Below are 21,004 nucleotides of genomic sequence, written 5' to 3' on the forward strand. Positions count from 1 at the left end.
GAAGATCAGTTTTTGGATGGCTCGGTCCCAAGCTTTGTGCAGTTTCTTTTCTTCTCCCATCTTTTTTAAAATAAAAGTTTAATGTTTAAGGAGAACGAACATATATATTTTTAAACATTTATTTTATAACCAGAAGTTTGTATTTTCTTTTATAATGGAAAATAAAAAAACCCTTATTAGAAAGAAAAAAAAAGTATTTCATACTTGTCATTGGAAATAGCACAGGAAATCCCCACCTCAAATGAGAAGTCTGATGATTCTTTTGGTAGTATTTGAAAATAAACCAACTTTATTTGAATCAATCAATACCAATCGAGGCTGAGAAACAAATTTATAACTGGTTCAGATGAGGAAAACACTCAGCAATATCTTCATTAGAAGGCATTTTACATTCATTAAAGCTGGAAAGAAAGTTCTGTTATTTTATCACCACAGTTAAAGGTCTTGAGAAAATCAAGTGTCTTTATAAAATGAGATGTTTGTTCTTTCCTAAAATCTAGGCATCTTTTGCTAAATTAGTTAACTCTTCAGCTTATAAAATGGGACAATCAGGTGGTCAGCAAAGTAAGACAAATTCAAACATTGGCTGGATATCTTATGTTTTAAATATAGGCATAGTCAATATTGTGAAATCTCTAGCTACACAAAATAAACGTTAGATAACTGGATCCTTAAAACTATGTTTTGCCATAAAACAGATTGCTTTTGTAGACACACAGATTAGCCCAAACCCTCTAATAAGGCCATCTTTTATTTTATGTTTGGTTGGGGAGGGAGGAATTGGATATATTTCCTTAAGTAATATTAAATAAAATTATGCACACTTGAATCATACCTAATTATGAAATAAAACTGTCCTGAAACTAAGCTGGGAGGAGAATATTGACAAAGGGAGAGGAATATGCATTCATGAGGGGGCACATGTTGTTTGGTTTCAATGTTGAAGAGCAATGAACAGAAGACAATAGGTCTTGTGTGCAGAAAGGGCCCAAGGCCAGTGATGTGCTTAACATTCTAATGCTTAACATGCTTAATTCTCTAATGCTTAACATTCTTTTTAATTTCATATACAAAAATAAGGAAGTGATCCCTTGGGAATCGTGGACTTAATTTTAACTATAAGTTAATGCTTCACCTTTCCAAGGAGGGAGACGCCATCATCTTGATCCACTCGGCTACTGCAATGGCTCCAGGCCCCTGGGAATCGAGCTGAGACACACAAACCCCTCCCGACTATCTGCTGCCTCTGGGCCAATTTCATTTTAGTTACAGAGTCCCACTCGTTTCTCAGGATGAAAAACTCTTCCTGGGTAGACCCGCATCTTCCTGGCTCCGCCTCTTTTCATTTTATTTTTCCAGATCTTGCCAATTCCTGGGACTCTCAGATCTTCAGGGTCCGTTCCAGGTGTGATCCATTCCTTTTGTGACAACTCTACAATGCTTTGTATCGCCTGTTGGCAAAGTGGCCAGTGGGCCCAGGTGTGGTGAAAAGGTGCTGTCACTTCATTTGACAAATGCTAGAAAACATGGTGTTTTTTCCTGCTGAGAATTCAAGATCCTCACTGGCCCCACCAGCAGAAGTGAACATGCAGGACAGCACCGTTCCCTGGGGAGCTGAACCTAGTCTGGGATCCTGCGGCCAAAGAAACCGATGGAGTGCTTTTCACTTTTCAGCGCATTAGCTTTGTGCGGGGTAGCTATTATCCCTCGTTTCACACAAGATCCTCATATTCCTGCCTGCGATTCCGAATTGTCGGGCATTTATTTGACTTCCTTTATCAAGAGGTGATGGCAAATGACAGAAGGAACTATGCTCCATATCAATCAAGATTTTACTTATCCAGCTCCTCTTTTATAGTTATTAAAACCTTATCCAATATCTTCACTCTGGCCAAACTGAGAGGTAGACAGTGCTGAGTAGATGGGTAAATTCAACACAGTCATTCGGAGTTTGACTTCTGTTTCTGCCTCTGCCTCGCACAAAAAAAACAAAATAACAGTGACATGAAAGTCCAGGAGCAAAATAAATAAAAAGTAAAATAGGATCTCAAGCCAAATTAATCCCCTTTCTGGGCCACTGAAATCTTTCCAAGGGATCAATGTTCGTTCAAGACCCATGACAAGGGTTCCCTCCTGTCTTAAAACTCTGGAGTGTGGGGTCAAACTGCAAACCTTCAAGACTCCCTGAGTTAGTTCTGGGGACACCTAAGAACCTACCGCACTGTTGCTGGGAGATGATTTGCTGTGTATATGACAAGGTTATGGCCAAAGCCCCAGGAGGCTGAAGAATGTGAAGAAAAATCTCTTCAGAAAAAAAATAATCAGAAGGTAATATTATTATTATTTTAAAATACTCTGATAAATCTGGTCATAAGACCTTAAATCTCTAAGTCAATAGTTGCATTATATAATAATCTAATGTTGAAATAAAAAGATATTCCTGAATTAAGTATCCTTCCATCTCTAACTCCTTCCCCTATTTTAAATGGTCATAATTAATCATATAACTGCCCCCCTCAAGTGCCTATTAATGTTGTTATTTATGTAAAATTAAGTCAACCACAGAAGGAACATCTAGAAACAATATTGATTTGGTTTAGCTTGTTTGTTTTTAAAAACTGCTTTTAAAGACTCGCCAGTTGTTGGAACTCTGAATATTAAATCCGGGTTGTTAGTGTCTGCCAACTCCTCCGGGGCAGCTGGTCCACTGGGCCCCTTGTTTCCTCTGTTGCCCAAATGTGCCTCAAGGACAGCGCACTGTGGGTCTCGGGAGAGCAGGCTGCCTCTTAGGTCATGGCGCCTGAGCTGGGAAGGTCAGGGAAGGATTTCCCAGGACAACAGAATTTCACACTAATTAAAAGGCCTTCTGGGATCATTCAAGCTTTCATCCCCCAGGAGGCCAGTGTGGGGCTTTATTTCCCCATCATTTCTCCTTTTTAAACACCTCCCGGGGGAGAGGGGGGGGACAAGTTTCCAGGGAGCTGTGGAAAGGATCCTTTAAGAGGTGGAAATGAATCAACTCATTCTGCTCTTTCAAAACTCTCAGGCTTATAAAATGTCCTACTGAGAAATTTCCTCTTCCTTAGTGGGCTGAAGGAGGTCCCCTGCCTCCTCCCCTCTGCTCTGATCAACAGGGTCCGGTGGCCTTTTTCTTCAGACATCCCTGGAGGCAGGTAGGTCCCGGGATTGCTTGGGTTAGAACGTGTTGATGTTTCTGTGGAAAGGACCCATGCTGGGCCACCCTCCCTGAGCAACGAGCCAAGTGCTGGGGCTTTCTGGCCTTTGGGGACCTCACTCTCCACTGACAGGCCACAGAGAAGGGAGGCTTGTTGAAGGTGAGAGTCTGTGGCAGGTGGATTTCCTCCCAGAGCCAGAGCGTTTCTCTTAGTTCCCTCGGTGCTGGTCCCCATGCTCAAATAGGGTAAGATTTTAAGGAGGTGAAACTCAAGAACGACTAAGGAAAGCAATATTATTTTTAAAAAAGTTTCCTTTTTTTTTCATCTGGTAGTTCAATCAGAAGGTAGGAACATTAACCCAGATGGGGTTTTTTTTTTCAAGTTCAAACCACATGGTTTCCCAGTCAGAAAGGCTCAAGGACTTTCTTCCTAAGGTTCCACGATGGTGCCACCTCCTCAATGTGACTCCCGCCCAGGGGAGGCTGCAGTTGGACCGGCCCAGAGCGGCTGCCTGAGAGCACCCAGGCAGCGGCTCTGCATCCAGGAGCAACCTGAAGAGACTGCAAAGTCATTTTTGGCCGATTCTTGGGTTTTTGCTAGAAGGTTGGTAGTTGCAGGACATCACCAGTTCAAGACTTAGTTAGATTAGGAGACAGAAGACCTGTCTTAAAAATTTCTGGGGAATACTGAGCATCATAAAGGACTTTTTTTATCTTCACCCATCCCTCTACCTCTCACTCTCGTCGGTTTTCTCCTAAGACCAAAATTCACTCTTAGACAAACATATCAAACCCAGGCACGTGACCCGCAACAAAGCAACTACCCCTAAGCAAGCAAACCCCATGGCTGGTAGACCCCTGTGGGCCTTTTGGCATCAACACTGCTCCCCTCCCCTCCCGGTCCCGGTCCCAGTCCCCCCAGTTTGGAATCGCATGCCAATTCCCTTTTCTGGCGAGGCCTGGACAGCATGAAGACAGAGTCGGTGTCAGCCGGGCACGTGACAGCATTGCGGCAGTCACTGCACTGCAGCGAACTGAGACCGGGTCTGGAGTGCTTTTCCAATCTGGCTGTCCGTGCCCACTGTGACAGGAGTGTCAGAAAGTAGTGAATGACTCAAGGTGTGTCTGCCAGATGCCCAAATCCACAGCCTGCTCGGTCCCTCTCCGTTCACTCTCTCTGTCTCTCCTAAGAGCAGGGGGTCTCTTTCTAATAAGAACTAGGATGGCATTTGTCCTTGGCCTTGGAGTTACTGAAGAAGCGGAGGGTAAGACAGGACACGGTGTTGTAGGTTTCTAATGCATCGGAGGAGATATTTTGATATTGGCAGAAAGGGCCAGCGTTCTCCATCACTGACCCCAAACACACCGAGCCCAGGCCGGCCCGAAGGCTGAGAGCGTGACCCTTCCCAGCACTACTGCTCGCGGGGTCCTGTGTGGTCAGACGGGGGTTGGCGCTGGCCTTCACGAAAGACGTCAGACTGCAGTCCCATGATGCCAGCAAGGTGTGGCCTGCCCGAAAAAGGCGTGTCCGGAGGCGATGTGGAGGGGGGTCTGTGGGGCTGGAGTCCTTTGGGAGAGGCCGAGCTGGGCAGCGGTGGCGGGCTCAGGAGCGGCTGAGGCGCTTGGCCACGTCGGCGTAGGCCAGCTCTATCTCTGAGTCAGCGGCACAGGTGTTGGTGAATTCGTCCCTGGCGTAGGCGTTCTTGAGGTACCGCCACAGGCCTGTCATCTCAGCCGGGAAGTCGTAGTTGCGGTATTTCTTGGCCACAATCTACAACAGAGACAGCAGGACAGAGATGGTGTGAGGGGAGAAAACAAATCATTGAGGAGGTGTTAGTGGTGGGACCCAGGATGTGCACACAGCAAAAGCCCCCATGCGTCACAGCAGAAATGCAAGTGTAGTGCAAGGGGAGAGGGCTGCCTTCTGATTTTGCTTTCATTTATTTCATTTTATAGTATTTTATTTTATATTTCTTAAGCTAATATAATCTACCCTTTGACCTGGTGATTCCAGTTCTAGGGATTTTTTCCTTAGGAAATAATCTTGGATGTACACAAAGATTTAGATACACATATGTGATCACAGGACTATTTGGAATGGCAAAAAAAAATGGTACACAGCACAAATGTCCAGCAACATATGATTGGGTAAATACATTATTATAAATAAAGACAATGGCATCCTGGAAAGCCATTAAATGATGCTGCCCAGGGAATTCCAGTGATCTGGGAAACTCTTCAAGGTAGATCGTTAAGATTGAGGTTAAGTATAACATTCTTGGAGAAATATGTATGACCACTAGAAGTATATGTGCCAGTGTATTACCAGTGGTTATGTCTCACTGACTGAATTCTAGTCAATTTTTTTCTATGTTCTCTTATCCATTTTTGTTTTACATAAGCATCTTTACTTATAGGAGGGGATAAAACATAAACAGAAAGTTAGATGCTGGAATGCACATCTAGTTTCAGGGTACAATGTGGGAGTGAACAAAGAGCGATGTCTGTTCTCTCCCTAGTTCACCACCCTGGGGGCTGAGGACTTGGGCATTTGAGGAGAGAGGTGCTTGTGCTGAGAGAAACAGTAGCATAGTAGTTAAAAGCATGGGCTCTGGACTCCACTGGATCTGCAATCCTGACTCCACTACTGAATAGCTGTGTGACCTTGGACTAGTTACTTAACCTCTCTGAGCCCCAATTTCCTTATCTGTAAAATGGAAGTAATAATAGGCCAACCTTGGAGTAACACACACAAATGCTTGGCAGGATGGCTGACTCAGACTCAGTGTTCAAGAAACATTACCTACTATTATGATTCATTGAGACCCACATTTTACCCACTTGCGTGCATTCCTTTATTGATAGGGGCCAGGTGGTCTCTTTTATGAGGTCTCACTAGCCAGGGAGGGCTTCACAGACGTGTGACCTATGCAGTCACATGTGTCTCACCCCCTTAGTTTAATGTTCTGTTGGCAATGTCTGGAAATCCCTAATGCTTTATTTAACCTTACTTTTCTCATCTGCAGAATGGGAATATAATACACTGTGCCTTGTAGGGTTATTTAGAGATTTAAATAGCTTGCAAAGTGCAAACTACTGTGCCCAAGGGCCTATACATTAGCTGGTCCTTCCCCTCGCCCCCTAGGGGCCAGGGTGGGGATAGCAAAGGGTAGCCTCCCTCCTGGACAGACTTCTGACTCCTTTCCTTACTTTCTTCTTAGAGAGGGGCCAGTGGTCAGGATCCTCCCACTTAGAGAACCCCAGATCAGCCACGCTGGGCTTTCACCCTCACTTTGCTGCTAGTGATGTGCAGGGTTTCCTGGAAAGCGTGCTGAGTGATGAACAGTGACATGTTATTGCATGAAAGGCTCAGTCTCATAGATATGATCACATTTCCAAGGAAGATGCATTTCCTCCCTCCATTCTCCTACTTCAGCTTTGACTGTCTACAGCAACACTAAGATCTGTTCTATTCTGAATCACAGTTACTGTTTTAGTGTCTCTCTCACTTCTCTAGGTGTGAAAAAGGACAGGAACTACACCTTCTTCATTTCTGTCCCCCTCAATAACCTCAGTAATGCTCTTGATGAGAGTAACCACAACAGTAAACATTTATTTACTAGGGCTCTGCTCCAGGCACTGCTGTGAGCACTTGGCAAGCTGCTTAAATCTCTAAGCAGAGTGGGAGTGTATTACAGTCCCACTCTGCAGATGAGAAAAGTAAGGTAAAGAGGTTAAATAAGTAGGGATTCAATAAACAGTTATAGCCCAACTGGGGGTGGCTCAGAGGGTCAGCATCGACCTAGGATCCGGGGAATCGAGGTTTGATTCCTAATCAGGACACATGCCCAGGTTGCGGGCTTAATCCCCAGTCAGGGATGTGCAGGAGGCAGCCGATCAATGACAACTGTCTCATCATTGATGTCTCTCTCTCTCTCCCTTCTTTTCTCTGAAATCAATAAAGATATATAAAAAAATTAAAATTTTTTAAAAAAATAAAGTTATATTTCATCTTTACCATCTTCAGTTTCTTAACATCAAAGTGCATTTAGTGTCAAATGTAATAAAATCACTTAACTTTCGAGACTGAAGATCCTTAGCAATGAGCAAACTGAAGCCACCAGAGATTTAGTGGCTTACACAATGTGACACAGGAAAAAAATTAATTCAATCAATATCACAGAGTAATCACTAATATTCATTATTGTCCCTGCTTTCCAATGCACAGTTCTCTCCACTTTGCCACTCAGCCCTATGTAAATGATAAAGGAATATCTCTACTCAGAATCCCTCCAATGCCAGTTATTTGGCTACTGTTGCTTATCTCCAAACCTACCCTTGTATTTGCTTCTTTGTGATGCTGGGGCTGAGACTGCAAATCACACCTGTGCTTTGCCTGCAGGGCCCTGTTAAGCTCTACCAACAGGGGGCACTAGAGAGAAAGCCTGCGATGGTGGAGGAGGGCAGACCCATGTGCCCCTTCCTATTAGCTTCTTGTTCCTGTCAGTCTCTTTTGCTCCTGTAACAGCAGCTGCATCCAGTTTGCTGTTTTGCTAACACACAGGACCGGTGTCATCACACCAGCTCAGAAAGGCCATCACCCCACAGTGACCCTGTTTCAGAGAGGTTGGGTCCCAGTCCCACTGGCTGTCCTCTGAACTTGACCCCCAGTATCAGCTGCACAGTGCCCCACCTCAGAGGCCCAAGGCCCCTCATCGAAGTTTCTAAGTTGTCACAATTCCAATCTCTTCCATCTGCTCCCCCTGCCCTGGGGGTAGTAGCTGCCTCCTAAAGGTGGAACTTCATTATACATTTTGTCTTCTTAGTTCTTCAGTACTTACTACTTTTTTATATTAAATTCTCTCAGTTAAAATGACAGGTTTGTAGTCACCAGAGAAGGCCCCCAGCCATGTCTGTCCAGCTTAGGTGTGGCCAACAAGCAAAGGTGATGGGATCAGAGCCTGCAGCAGGACACTGCCAAGAGGGAATGCTGGGGCCAGCACCCCCACCAGTTCTCCTTGGTCTCTGCTCCCCTCAAGTTAAGGGTCCCTGGGGTTTGCCCCCAAGCCTTTGGAAGAAGCTTTCCTTGCTAAGGAGCAAGCCCATGGAGGAGTTGTGGGTTACAGCCTGATGGAGACAGCAGCCTCAAGTCTTTTCATGCTGGAATTTATCCTCAAGCTTTTGAAGAATACAATAACAGAAGAAGTGCAATTTGTGAAAATATATTTGTGTTTATAGCTCCCTTCCTGTTTGCTGCAGGAGCTAGACAGGTCACAGCGCCAGGCGAGGGTCCCACTGGAGGCTACGAATGCCCGCCATGTCCTGCCTTCCTAAACCTGGCACCTGCCTTAGTCACAAAACTGGTTGTTTCCTCGGGTGTTGGCTTCACTTGGGGAGATGAGACCTAGGAGGGAGCCAGACAGTGAAAGTTCAAACCAGGTACTCGGTGAGCACCTGGGCCAGAGCCACTTGGCTTCCATGGATGGAGATGAACCTGAAGGAGAGCCAGGAAAGAGACAGAGAGAGAGAGAGAGAGAGACACAGAGACAGAGACAGAGACAGAGACAGAGACAGAGACAGACAGAGACAGAGAGAGAGAGGACAGCACACATAAGAGTGAGAGGGTGAGATTCGCACAGGAAGCTCTGACGTTTGCAGGAACTTCCAAGCTCAAGTTCTGAATTTGCTCTTTCATATGAAAACAGTTAGCTCCCACAGCCCAGATTAAGTTTTGGCGTCGGAAGCCAAGCTGGAGGCCTGACTTGGCTCCCCTCCGCTCTTTCTGCACTTCAGAGGTTTGCCAGGTCTCTGGGATCTGATAAGCTGGATCAGCAGAAATCCAAGGAGACAGGAGGCGAGGCCCAGCCGTTGTCCCTTGCAGGCCATCCTCCCTCTGATCCCCAGCCTCTCCCAGTGAACAACTCACTGAACTTCATCCAAGGACAGGGGCGTAACTCAGTCTTTTAGGAACTGAAGAAATTATAGGATGAGGCACAGGGCCTGGGAGATCCATGTGTTTACCTTAGTCAACAAGCGAGTGTTGAGAGGGCAGTCGGTACATGTCTGAATGAGAGAGGGAAGGAGGGAAGGGAGAGAAGAAAAAGAAATGAGGAGGGGTAGGATCCACCTCTCTTCTTTAAAACATGGGAAAAATGAATTCCAAAAAGAGTAAATGACCTGCCCCAGCTCATGCTGCCAATTTTGGCAGCAGATATAAGACCAGAATTTGGGTTTCCTGACTTCTAGAATGGGGGTCTTTCCATTACATCACCTGAACTGGAATCATATCACCCCTAATGGTGTCACTTGTACCTCAGGAAAAGAGAATAAAGGATGTTTCGGAGGGTGGAGTGGGGCATGCACTAATTAATAACTTCAAAGAGATGACACTTGGCATCTCTACCATTGGACGTACCATTGACCATGGGCTTGGCCCTGAACCCAAAGTGTCTTCATATGGAAAGGTTGTATTTGCCCAGCCCATCAGCCCTGGTATGCGTGATTCCCTCCAGGGCTCCAGCTCAGACCGAGCCCAAGGGAACACCAGTGAACACCAGCTACGTGACCTCAACTCAAGCTGGTGTGTGCTGTGACTGGAGGGAGGCCTGTATATCTAGCCCAGGACTTCGGCTGGAAAAGACAGGCAGAGAGCCAGCTGATTAATGACTGAGTCTGATTCTTCTCAGGGCAAGGTAGGAAGAAACTGGCTACCATAAGGACACAACTAGATGATAAAATGATCAATCAATGAGTGTTTCTGAAAGGGCCACCCTATGGCCACCAGCATGCTTAGAGAAGGCCCTGTCCTCGCACAGCTTGTCTGTCTGAGACAGTAAGACATAAACATGTGTACAAACAGAGAACAGCCTAATTCTATGAGTCCATTGTATTTTTCTCCAGGCTGACAAGGGTAGGAAAGGATGTGAGAAGTGTTAGTTTAGAGAACTTTGGGCGACACAACTGCTGTATTCAAATGAGATGAAAAGCGCATCCTCATCCCAGGTTGTTTCAGAGAATAAAGGATACAGGGAAGTGTCTGGAAGGCTGTTTTAATAATAAGAGTCGTCCAAAATGGCAGGGCTGGTTTGTGAGGCAGAGGGCTCTTCATCATGAGAAACGTGTGGTCACAGCTGCACAGATGCACAGAGAATGGCCCAGTTTGGGATGGGAGATTGTTTGGGATAACCTCAGAATTCCCTTCTTTCCAACTCACAGATCCTAAGATTCGTACAGGAAAGGATTACACTGCCCGTCAAAGATGGTCAAAAAGGAAAATGGTAATACAATGATGTCACTGCTTGCAGCCTCCATCCCTCCCTTCAACTGATAGATGAGGAAGGCGACTCCTGCCTGCCCTAGGGGGTTGCAGGAGGGACTGAGAAGGTGGGTCTGCACACAAAGAAAACGCGCATATGAGGACACGTTTAATACAGAGGTGGGGGTGTGGCCAGTGGAAACCTATGAGGCAGAGGCACGGAAAAGGCCTTTGGAGTGACAGGCGTATCGTAACTATATATATGACAATAGCAACTACTATCTACCGAGCCTTTGCGATATGCCATGCACTTCATGCATATTATTCTCGCACCAACCCTGGAAATAGGCAATCTGTGCCTATTTTACAGGTGAAAGCTGAACCTCAGGAGCTATACAGCCAGGACGCAGCGGAGGTCTGGCTTTGGGTCCCTATTCATGTGACTTTAGAGCCCAGGCTCCCGACCAGCAGGTGGCACTGTCCTTGACTTAACAGCACAGGTGACTCCCGTCTGAGATGGAGGATCTGCGAGCATTTGCGGGTAGAGGTCTCTTACCTTGACCACATGGAGCTTGGGCAACAGATTGCAGTCGGCCAGGGTCAGCTCATCCCCATCCAGGAACTTGCGCCGGGACCCCTTGTCATCGTTCCCGAGAGTGTTGGCGTCGATCTCCTCCGGCAGAGGGGTGCTCAGGTAGTCATCCAGGTCCTTTAGTGCCTTGGTCAGGCCTCTCTCAAGGGCTGGCATGGGACAGCAAAAGGAGCATCTTTAGTCAACCTTGCCACTGAGTACAACTGCAGTCTCAGAGTAAAGTAGCTTATCCCAAACCCTGTCCCCTCATCACATTGTCAGCTCCCCAAACATACAAATACCTGGCAGCCATGAGCACAATGCAGGTGGTCTGAAAATGCAAGCCTTAACCAAACAGCAGACACTAGCTAATCCTTTTGAAAATATAGACAGATATGCCCTGCAGGGCGTGGCTCAGCGGTTGAGTATCAGACCTATGATCCTGGAGATCTCGGTTCAATTCCCTGTCAGGGCACATGCCCGGGTTGCGGGCTTGATCCCCAGTTGGGGGCTTGCAGGAGGCAGCCGATCAATGACTCTCTCATCATTGGTGTTTCTCTTTCTCTCTCTCTCTCCTAATTCTCTCTGAAATCAGTAAAAACATATTTTAAAAATATATATAGATAGATAAATGATAGGTAGATAGATAGAGATGCAACCATTAGCATATATATCAGAACTTAGTACTTTTCAGAAGATGCAACAATAGTCAACTTTCATTTTTCTTTCTTGTGTGTGTGTATATATATATATATATTCCAATATTCCACAATTAACCCACATAACTTTATATAAAGAAAGGCCTGTTAAACAAGTAAATAGCAACTGTATAGCAGTCCTAGGACACATAGGCACCAGGTTTTGTGGGAGCGTTACCTATGGCTAACTCAACTGAGAAGGGAGGGAATAGGCTTCCAGGAGGACAAGACATGGGAAAGTGAGGGGCCCTGTTTGGTGCTGCCCCCGAAGAGCCAGTGGGTGTCAGGGAGACATACTCGAGGCATGTTCTAAAAATCAGCACTGTCCCAGAGGTAAGGGCCAGTGCCCAGGCAATGGGCTACACCAGAAACATGCAACCACAGCTGCCTGGAAACCTGTCAGGGCTGCAGCTCCAAGCATGAACATTTATAGGAAGACACTGTGGCAGAAGACTGTACAGCCTTGCCCCAATAATGATCTCTCCAGTCATCCACTTAGTCACAGTAACCGAACAGAACAGTCAAGAGAATAACTCCAGGAGCTCACTCTCACTGGGTAGTCATTCCACCCAGAACCTCACAGACTCCCCAGTCCTGGAGCACGGACGCAGCAACTGTCCACGGGGCTCGCAGCTCGCAGCTCGCAGCTGGGGAGATGGCTGCTCTGTCCTTCATCACAGGCCCCTGCTACTGTGTCATCAGCCCCCCTCCCAACAGCTGTTTTTCCCAGACTCTGGTTTACAGTGTGACCCTGAGATCATAGGAATCAGTCCTGATGTTAACTCCAGCAGATAAAAAGGGGGTGCTGTCCCCAGAGGAAGAGCCCAGGGGACTGTCTCTTGTTCAGATTTCCCCAAATGTGCCTTCTGTTAGCTACTCCTCACATAACCTGAGTTTGTCTTTTCATAGAGGCCTTTTGTCTGAGACAATGAAATGACCCCAGCCCAAGAGAAATCCATCGGCTGCTTACTGGAATGTTTAAAAACAGACTGGAGGCTGGACATAGTTTCTCAGTGCTTTCTTCTCCCTGCTGCAGCATTTGAGCTTGTACTTCATCATCTGCTTTGTGTTTCCAGTTGGGGAGAACAGAGTGAGCAGGGCTGGGAAAAATGCTTGTATTCCCCTTAGTAATTGTCTAGACTGGGATGGGACTGTTCCAGAGCAATAGTGGAGGGTGGGTACTCAGCAACGCTCATTAGGCTCCCTTCCCCCCTCCAACTACTTGTGTTTTATACTGGGTTTGTTTGCTTCCTCAAATCCTTCTACCCTTTCCAGTTTTGGAGATTATGACAAAAATCTTAATTTAAATGGAGAGAAAAAAAAACGAATAGAGTGCCTGTTGAAATTTGACCAACTGATTATCTAAAGGGGAAGAGACATATGCTGGGAAATGAGACAGGGCAGGTTCTGATTCCAAATGCCCCTGGGAGACCTGAGCAGGCCACTCAAATCTGTGCCCAAGTTGCCTGGTCTAGGAACTATCATGACGTGTGGTAAAAGAGGCCTAGGACAGCAACGGAAGATCCTTGGGAGGATTGTTCTGGATAGTTACAGAATAGTAACAGGTATGTAAAGTACAGCACAGGGAGTATAGTCAATAATATTTAATAACTATGGCATGGTGTCAGATGGATACTAGTTTTATCAGGGGGATCACTTTGTAAGGTATATAAATGTCTAATCATTGGATGTATACCTGAAGCTAATATAACATTGTATGTCAACTGTGATTGAAAAATTAGAAATTTTTTTTTTTTTAAATTTACTGTCTCTCTAGTGACCTCTTGAGATGGAAAGGTAAACTTTGGCAATGGGCACCATTATTGCTTTATGTCACAACTGCGCAATACCAAAGTGGCCTGTTCTGAGAATGTCCTTGTGTGTCGGCTTCATCTCTCCCCCTTGTGTGTTTGGATCAGGAATGTGAAGGTTCAGTTGGTGGTCATTATAGTAGAGAGAAGAGGAGGTGTGGCAGCAGGGATGGGGCCATATGGCCTGGAGCTAATGTTGACCCTGCCCAGGGTGGATTTAATGTGAGGCTGCTAAGGCTTAAGCTTCAAGGTCCTGTCATTGCGTGGGCCCCTTCCAAGGCCTTGAAGTTGATTTTTTAAATTCTTTATTAGTACTTATTGTATTGGCCTCAGATCTCACAAGTCTTGGAAACATCTTCCATCTTGGCACTTGCTAAATGTGACCTTGGGCGAGTTTCTCAACTCTGTAGAGCTTTGGTTTTCTCATCTCAACTATGTGACTAAAAATCTCTACCCCTCATAAAGCCATTGTGAGGATTAACTCAGGTTATGCTAGGGAGAGTGCCTCCTATAGTGCCTGGCCCACAGTAGGACGCCAATGCATGACAGCTACTGTTATTGCATCACCAAATGTGACAGTCACCCTGCTCTCCGGGATCCCTCACCCCATACCATTCATCACTCTGTTCCTGAGAAATCCAAGCTATGGCAGAGAATGAGGGATTCTAAGAAGCTCCAATCATGGGGCCCAGTCCCCAGAGGAGGAAATGAGCAACCCTGCCCCAGCAGGAGAGGCAAAGGCTGATGCCCTGAAGCCCTGCCTCTCCTGCTGATTTAATGCACAGCCACAGCCCTGATCCTACGCTCCCTTGGATCCTTCTCAGTGACAAGCCCCGCTGAGAGGCACAGCCAGGGGGGATAGACACCATGGGCCTGTGTGCTAACATGCTGCATATTATCGAATAACAAATGCCAGCGCCAACACATGCATTGCCAGGTCTTTTCCATCCTATCTGCCAACTCACTGCTCTGACCCTGGCTCAGTCTGGCATCCATAGAACTTAATTATCTCTTTCGGCTGACTGCACCCAGGTCATGAAACCGTTGCTGTTGAACTTTCTGCTCTGGTGAGAGCGAGGGGGATGTAAAAGAAACCAGAGTAATAAGAGGATGTTAATTCCTTCAGTGTTTGCATTTAAAACCCTCTCTCCAAAAAACTTCTGAGTAGCAGGACTGGTTACCCTCAGACCGCAGCAAACAAGCCTGAGGGCAGGGGACCCCGAGGCGCAGGACCACTGACGTCCCAGGCACTTGATGGATACGCAGCCCTGTAACTGCCTTCTTCCCCTCTCCACCCCTTCCCATGGAGATTTATTCTGTACCACACACAAATGCACTAGGTAAAATATGTGATGAGGAAACAAGGGGGAGTAGTTCATAAATATCCTCAGCCATATGCAAACAATCTCTAATTTATTTTTCTCTTTTTTGAGGAAAAAAAAATCCACCCATTCCATGATCACTTCCAGATTCATTGAGGTTGATATTACATAAGACCCAATATTGTTTTCTCGTCATAGAGAAATAATGACTTGGAAACGGCAATTTGAGCTAAGAAAATAATATACTTTTACCAGGGCATGGAGGCTGAATGGGGACCCGGGAGCCAAGACTCCAGCTCGGCCTCCAACAAGCTCTTGCAAGCCCAGCTCAGCCCTGGTTCCCTGGAGAGCTCTGTGCACCAGGGTGCTGACCGGCCCAAGGCCATGCGGACCCCTCAGGCTCAAATTCACTCGGAGCAGAGCAGATACCAAAGGGGGTCCTGGAAAGACAGGCGCAGCTCCGTGAGCCCAGGTTGCTGTGCTCAGTTTCTCGGGCATGTGAACTTGGGAGAGAGAACTGAAGGCCCACCTCTGACCAACCCCTGTATCCTGGATGAGGGTCTGTTCAGCTCTCCATGGAAGAGGCAGGGGCTATGGGGCTGGTCCCAGGCCCAGCACCTTCTGCCCGGCTGGGTTCCTCTCACCGCTCTAACCCTGCTCCCCAGGACCAGCAAGAAATACACTTACTGAACTTCTGAAGTGGACCACGGGGATGTTTATGCCATCTAGCATTCAAATACACAATGAAGCTATCGATATGGGAGTTAATGTTCATCTCCATTTAACAGATCAAGAATCTTGGACTTATCCAAGGCATACACGTGCAAGCAAACTGTTCAAATGACTCCTGACATACAAAGAAAATGTATCTGCCTTTGTTTTTAACTGTGAGGTTTTAATACAAGCTCCCTACCCTTGGGTGGTGAGAGAACAACTTTAATTTAGTGCATTCTGGATTATAACCTAGTCTGATGTAATAATCCAATGGTCCCTCTGGAGAATTCTCAGTCTCTTTTGCATAAAAATGCTGTTTCTCAGACATCCCTGTCTGTTCTTCATCCTGAGTCATGGGAAGGGGGGGGAAGGCTCCTGTGACCTCATGGCACCGGGGAGGTGGATGTCCTGGGATCTATGGGGTAGAAGGTTTGGGGAAGCTCACACAAGTCCTGCATCTCTTCCCAGTTACCCTGAACCTCTACTCTTCCAGAGTAACCCGGGATGTTGCCCCTAAGGTGGTGGTCAGAGGTGGGATGCTGGCCTCCCTCCAAAACCCTGGAAGGAAACCAGAGCAAAGTGTCCCCTTGGGGCTTTATGGACATGTCTCTAGTTCCTTGACGCCTATGCTTGTCTCCTCTCCTTCATCCCCAAGTCCCCTGGGCAAGAAGGGATGGCCTTTTCCTGTGTCAAATGGTCCGTCAACCACAAAGCAGCGAGCCTCCCTGGAAGCTAAGCCCTCCAGGCCTGGCTCTTCATGTGCTAAAATGAAGAAATAAAGAAATTTTAAGACAATAGCTTGGCTCGCAAAGCTACTGTCTTGCTGAAAATGCTATTTTGAATATCGGAAGCTAAATATTAAATTTCTTTTTCTTTCTTGGAATTCCTCTAAAGAAATCCTCATCTCTCGTGGGGCTGATGTGTGCCTAGGACAGATTAGAATCATCAACTCAGAAAGGCCAAGAGAAAAGTATTTTAAAAATAGTAACCCTACTATATGAGTTAGGAGAAAAACCAGGATTTAAAAGCAGTCTGTTGGATTCCAAAACGTAAACTTCTTCCACTCTGCAAGGTGTCCCTGTGTGCCAAGGACCACCCCTTGGCTCCCTGGCCACCCACCCAGCAGCCTTCTTCTAATGCCGCAGACCTTTCCCACACACCCTTGCTCCTTTGGCAGGAGTGTGGCCGTCAGAACATCACTCCTCAGGCCCTACCTCCCAGCTAATTTTTAAATATTTTTTTTATTGATTTCAGAGAGAGGAAAGGAGAGGGAGAGATAGACAGAAACACTGATGAGAGAGAAACATCGATTGGCTGCTTCCTGCACACCCCCTACTGGGGATCAAGCCCAAAACCTGGGCATGTGCCCTGACCAGGAATCAAACCGGTGACCTCCTGGTGCATGGGAGGATGTTGAACCAACTGAGCCACACCAGCCGGGCCCTTCCAGCCAATTTGATAACATATTTGTGTTCTGCTATGAATGCCTTGATGTCAGGAGTTCCTGGTGCTCTCAGTGACCTTGACTGGAGAGCGTCTACCAGGACCCTGCATATCATTTCTCAGCAACAAATACCAACTCCACTTGGACTCGGACCAATTCTATCACATTGTCTGTGAGACAGCAAAACGCCTGGGTGAAAAGTGAGCCATCCATTTGGGTTTTGCCTGTGAAGAAAGAACTATCTAGATACTGAGAAATACCCGGAGGACTGAATGAAGGTTTTACTTTTCATCTCCTCCTTTGAAATTATGTCGATATAACCAAAGGATGGAAAAAAAAAAAAAAGCACAGTGGTGGTTCAAGGGAGATCAAAATATTTCTCTGTCCGTCCTATATTCTTGGAGAGAAAATACAAAGATGACCACACCTATTGACAATTGATCATTTTAAATATGAACAATAATGTCATGGGAACAAAAAAAATCAAATAAGAATTTAATGTCACTTCCCCTCTCCTTTTAGAGGAAGAAGCCTTTCTTTAGAAACTGAGGGAGGTCCAATTGCAAGGTGCCCAGGAGAGAGGAGGGGGCTGGAGCAGCAGCGGATCCCTGGGAGTGACGAGGGGTGACAAGGGGAGGTGCAGGCCAGGTGGGCGGAAATGTGGGTGCTGTTGTTTTGAGACAAGACATGGATGTTCTGAGGGGAGTTTCAGGATATTTGGCTTTGTGGTGGGCAGTGCAGTTTCCTGCCCCCAAGAAACCTTCTGTAAAAGGTCTACATTAATCTTTCCTGTTTGGGGAACTAAAGTCGCGTAGCTTTTCTTCCTTGGAAAAGTCCTTAAAGACATGATATGGTGGCCCAGTTGTAGCTGGGTTACAAGTATGAATGACCACACAGAGGCAAAATTATCAAGCAGGCAAAATTATCACGCCATTGGTACCATCAAGCAGGTGAAAGCTGGGGGCCACACCCTCTGAGCCATAGTGACCCTTCTAAAGCACAGAGCAGGCTGATCCCCCCAGTCCCATTGTCTCTTAAAACAGTATCTATGCCAAGATGGCCCTCCTCTACTGTGCCCGGGCCCTCTGGCTATGTTAGCACCTCACTGGTACCATCAGGGAAGGGACATAGAGAACCTGGGTGGGAGTGTCAGGTAGCCCTGAACCAGGGTTCCCTGAAAGGTCTTGTGATAACAGACATGGTAGCAGAGTGGTCCCTTTGGTATCCAAGAGACCTGGGTTTGAATTCTGCCTCTGGTTCTGGTTGTTCACAGTTGTTGCTAAAGCATCCTGTCCAGAGTCTGGTGCACGGTGGGACCTAACAGAAGAGAGCTACTCTTGGTATGGCTGTCGAACTCATGCTGATGAGAGAATGGGAAGGAAGGGGAGACTGAGCCAAAGTCTGAGAGCAGGAGATCAACCCAAGGCAGAAGTTGTCTGAAGGGAGCTTGTCTGAGCAGCCCAGAGCTCCCCAGGGCAAGGAGGCTCCTGGAGCTGAGAGGGTAAAGCCCACTCTCGCATTTCCCATGTTCAGGATCCAGAGTCTCCTGGAACCATCCTTTGGGTTTCGCACTGTATCTCCAGGCCATGTAGGGTGTGCCAAATTTTCTTGGTCCGGTCATTCGGAGGATTCATGTCCACCTTTGGCATCAGACCGAGAACACTGGACTTGGTCTCACAGCCAGAGAAAGGGATGTTGTCAAGTTGGCTCTGGCTGTGAAAGACCCAGGGGCTCCTACGTGGGAAGCAATTCCCAGGTCTCCGTTTCTAGGCACTGGTGAAAACAGGAAAGGTGGGGAGACAAACAGCGGTTTATGAGAAAGCAAAAGACAACAGCAGCTTCAACAGGCTCCCTACTGCTCCCTTGTGCTGCATCAGCTGGGCTGGAGGAGCTTTGGCCGCTCACGCTGCCATGGTTATCATTTGTTTGTTCTAGAAGGATTTTGGCCTTGAAAAGGAGGGCGAATTAAATGACAAACTCCTATGGTCCTTTCCAGTAAGAGGCCAGTAGATGATTCTTTACTCCCAATGCAGGATCCAAGTCTTACAACTGTGCTGAATTGAGAGGTAGGACCCAGTTGGATGCCCCATGCCTCTCTGGCAGAGAGAGCCACCCAGCGGATGGGGCTCTGATAGATTTCTGAGACATTCGGGGTCTTCTCCTTGAGGAAAAGACAGATCTCTATATAGCTTCCTCCCCGAGCCCTATAGGGGACCATTGTAAAGAGTCATCGTTTTTTCACACAGCTCCACAAATCGAGCTGGGTTCTGCTCTATGTCCAGAAGTATAATTCCCAATAACAACAACAAAACATGCTTTGAGAGGCAAGCCTTTGGCTGTGTTTAAAACACCAGCATGGTAAAGAATTTAAGACAGCTTCAGCGTGTCCTTCATAAGGATTTTTTTTAAGTATGAAGGGAAACATGGATAGTATAGACAATTCCAGATTCAGATAATTTTCTGAGTCTCCTAAAAAGCCATAGTAAATTTGAAGACAAAGATAATCACTTAAGTCTTTACCTTTAGGGTTTCTTTTGTGTACACAGTCTGTACCATGTAAGCACCCCAAATGTGTATTTATCAACAGGAGAGGAAAGAGAGACGGAGAGAGACTGACTCTGAACGGAGCCAACCCAAAGAGGAAACTGCAGAAACTCCCCGGGGAGGCTCGCCGCTGGAGCCACCGGGAGAGAATGTGTTCCCTATTAGGGAGCCCAGGCTTTAGCAATGGGGCAGTGGCGACCCCTGCTGGCCACGCCTTAAAAAAACTCTTCTGGGTCCTCCACAGCGAACATGTATGTGTGTTTTCTATTAGGCTTTCCAGAAACTCATAAATGGTTGTAAAACCCATTGTGCTAATAGAAAGAACGACATAAATGCTGACTGAAGCTATTAATGCTGGTTGTAGTTTATGTAGCAGCCTGAATCGGGCTGAAAACTGTGAGTTTTTTACGGTGACTTTATAACAGGTTATTTTTAAGTATCAGGCCATAGATTAGGTTAAGTGCTGATGTCCAAACATTTGGATTGAGCTGGTCAGGGGAGATTCTAACTTTCTCAGGGTCATCTGTTCCAGTGTTTAGACCTAGAGACTTTTCTCCTCTGCTCTCCCTCCCTCCAAACACGCAGGCTGAAGCGATTTAACCACATTTTGTCTTGCTTCATCCTCGAAGGCCCACATCTTTTATACAAGAGCCATTAACAAATTTAAAAATTGTCACCACAACTCTAAATTTAAATAGTTACTGGTTTTACTCATTCTGTGACTGTCCTGAATTTTCTGCCAGCTGCCCATTCTCTCGTTTGTTAAACAGGGATCTATTGAGTGCCCACTGGGGACCAGGTGTGGCGCCCCTTGTCCCTCCTGGGATTGCTGTCCAATGGTGAAGCTGGGTTGTTGAGTATATTTAGGGAAACACATATGGTTGTTGTTCAATCAGTATATGTTGGTTTATGAACTGATTTGATCAGTCTCCTAAATGACTTACCTACTCTCGTTTTAAAGCTCAGCACCACATACGTTTTAAATAATGGGTTATATTCATTGTGTGTTATGCACAGGTCAAGAGCACAGACGTGGGGCCAGCAGCCCGGGTTGGGATCCTGGCTCTGCTACGTACTCTCTTGGGCAGGTTGCTTAACCTCTTGTGCCTCAGTTTGCTCAGCTGCAAAATGAAAATCATAACACAGGACAACATATGGGGTTACAGTCAGTCATGCCTGCAGAGGGCTTGGAGAGCTACCTGGCCTGCAAGGAGTGGTTCTTACATGCAATCTGGGAGGATGCTGGTGTATAAGAACCAAAGCAAACAAAACAGCTAGAAAAATAGCCTGCTTGACAAATACTGTCCTTGACTTGTCCTCTGCCCTGAGGAAGTCATCCCAGATGAGTCTGCAGTCTTTTCTTGCCTACTCAGCTGGTCCTTTCTCTCTGACTCTGCAGCCGTAACCACAGCCCCACCAGAGCGAGCCTTCTTCCTAACAGTGCAGTGGGCAACCTGAGAGGGGAAGTTC

The 21,004-nt window shown here is 46.6% G+C and overlaps 1 protein-coding gene across 3 annotated transcripts in view; it reads right to left on the reverse strand.

The window, feature by feature from the left end:
* Window positions 1–267: 267 nt before the first annotated feature.
* Window positions 268–21,004, reverse strand: part of CLIC5 (chloride intracellular channel 5) — a 140,900-nt gene continuing 120,163 nt past the window's right edge. For all 3 annotated transcript variants that reach the window (XM_081140729.1, XM_081140731.1, XM_081140730.1), the window contains 2 exons: window positions 10,987–11,171; window positions 268–4,946 (listed from right to left, as the gene is read on the reverse strand). In XM_081140729.1, the coding sequence (XP_080996855.1) occupies window positions 4,779–4,946; window positions 10,987–11,171 (353 nt within the window). In that variant the 3' untranslated portion in view covers window positions 268–4,778. The remainder of the gene's footprint in view (window positions 4,947–10,986; window positions 11,172–21,004) is intronic.

This window comes from Miniopterus schreibersii, assembly GCF_964146895.1.
Source record: "Miniopterus schreibersii genome assembly, chromosome: 6".
Taxonomy (NCBI): Eukaryota; Metazoa; Chordata; class Mammalia; order Chiroptera; family Miniopteridae; genus Miniopterus; species Miniopterus schreibersii.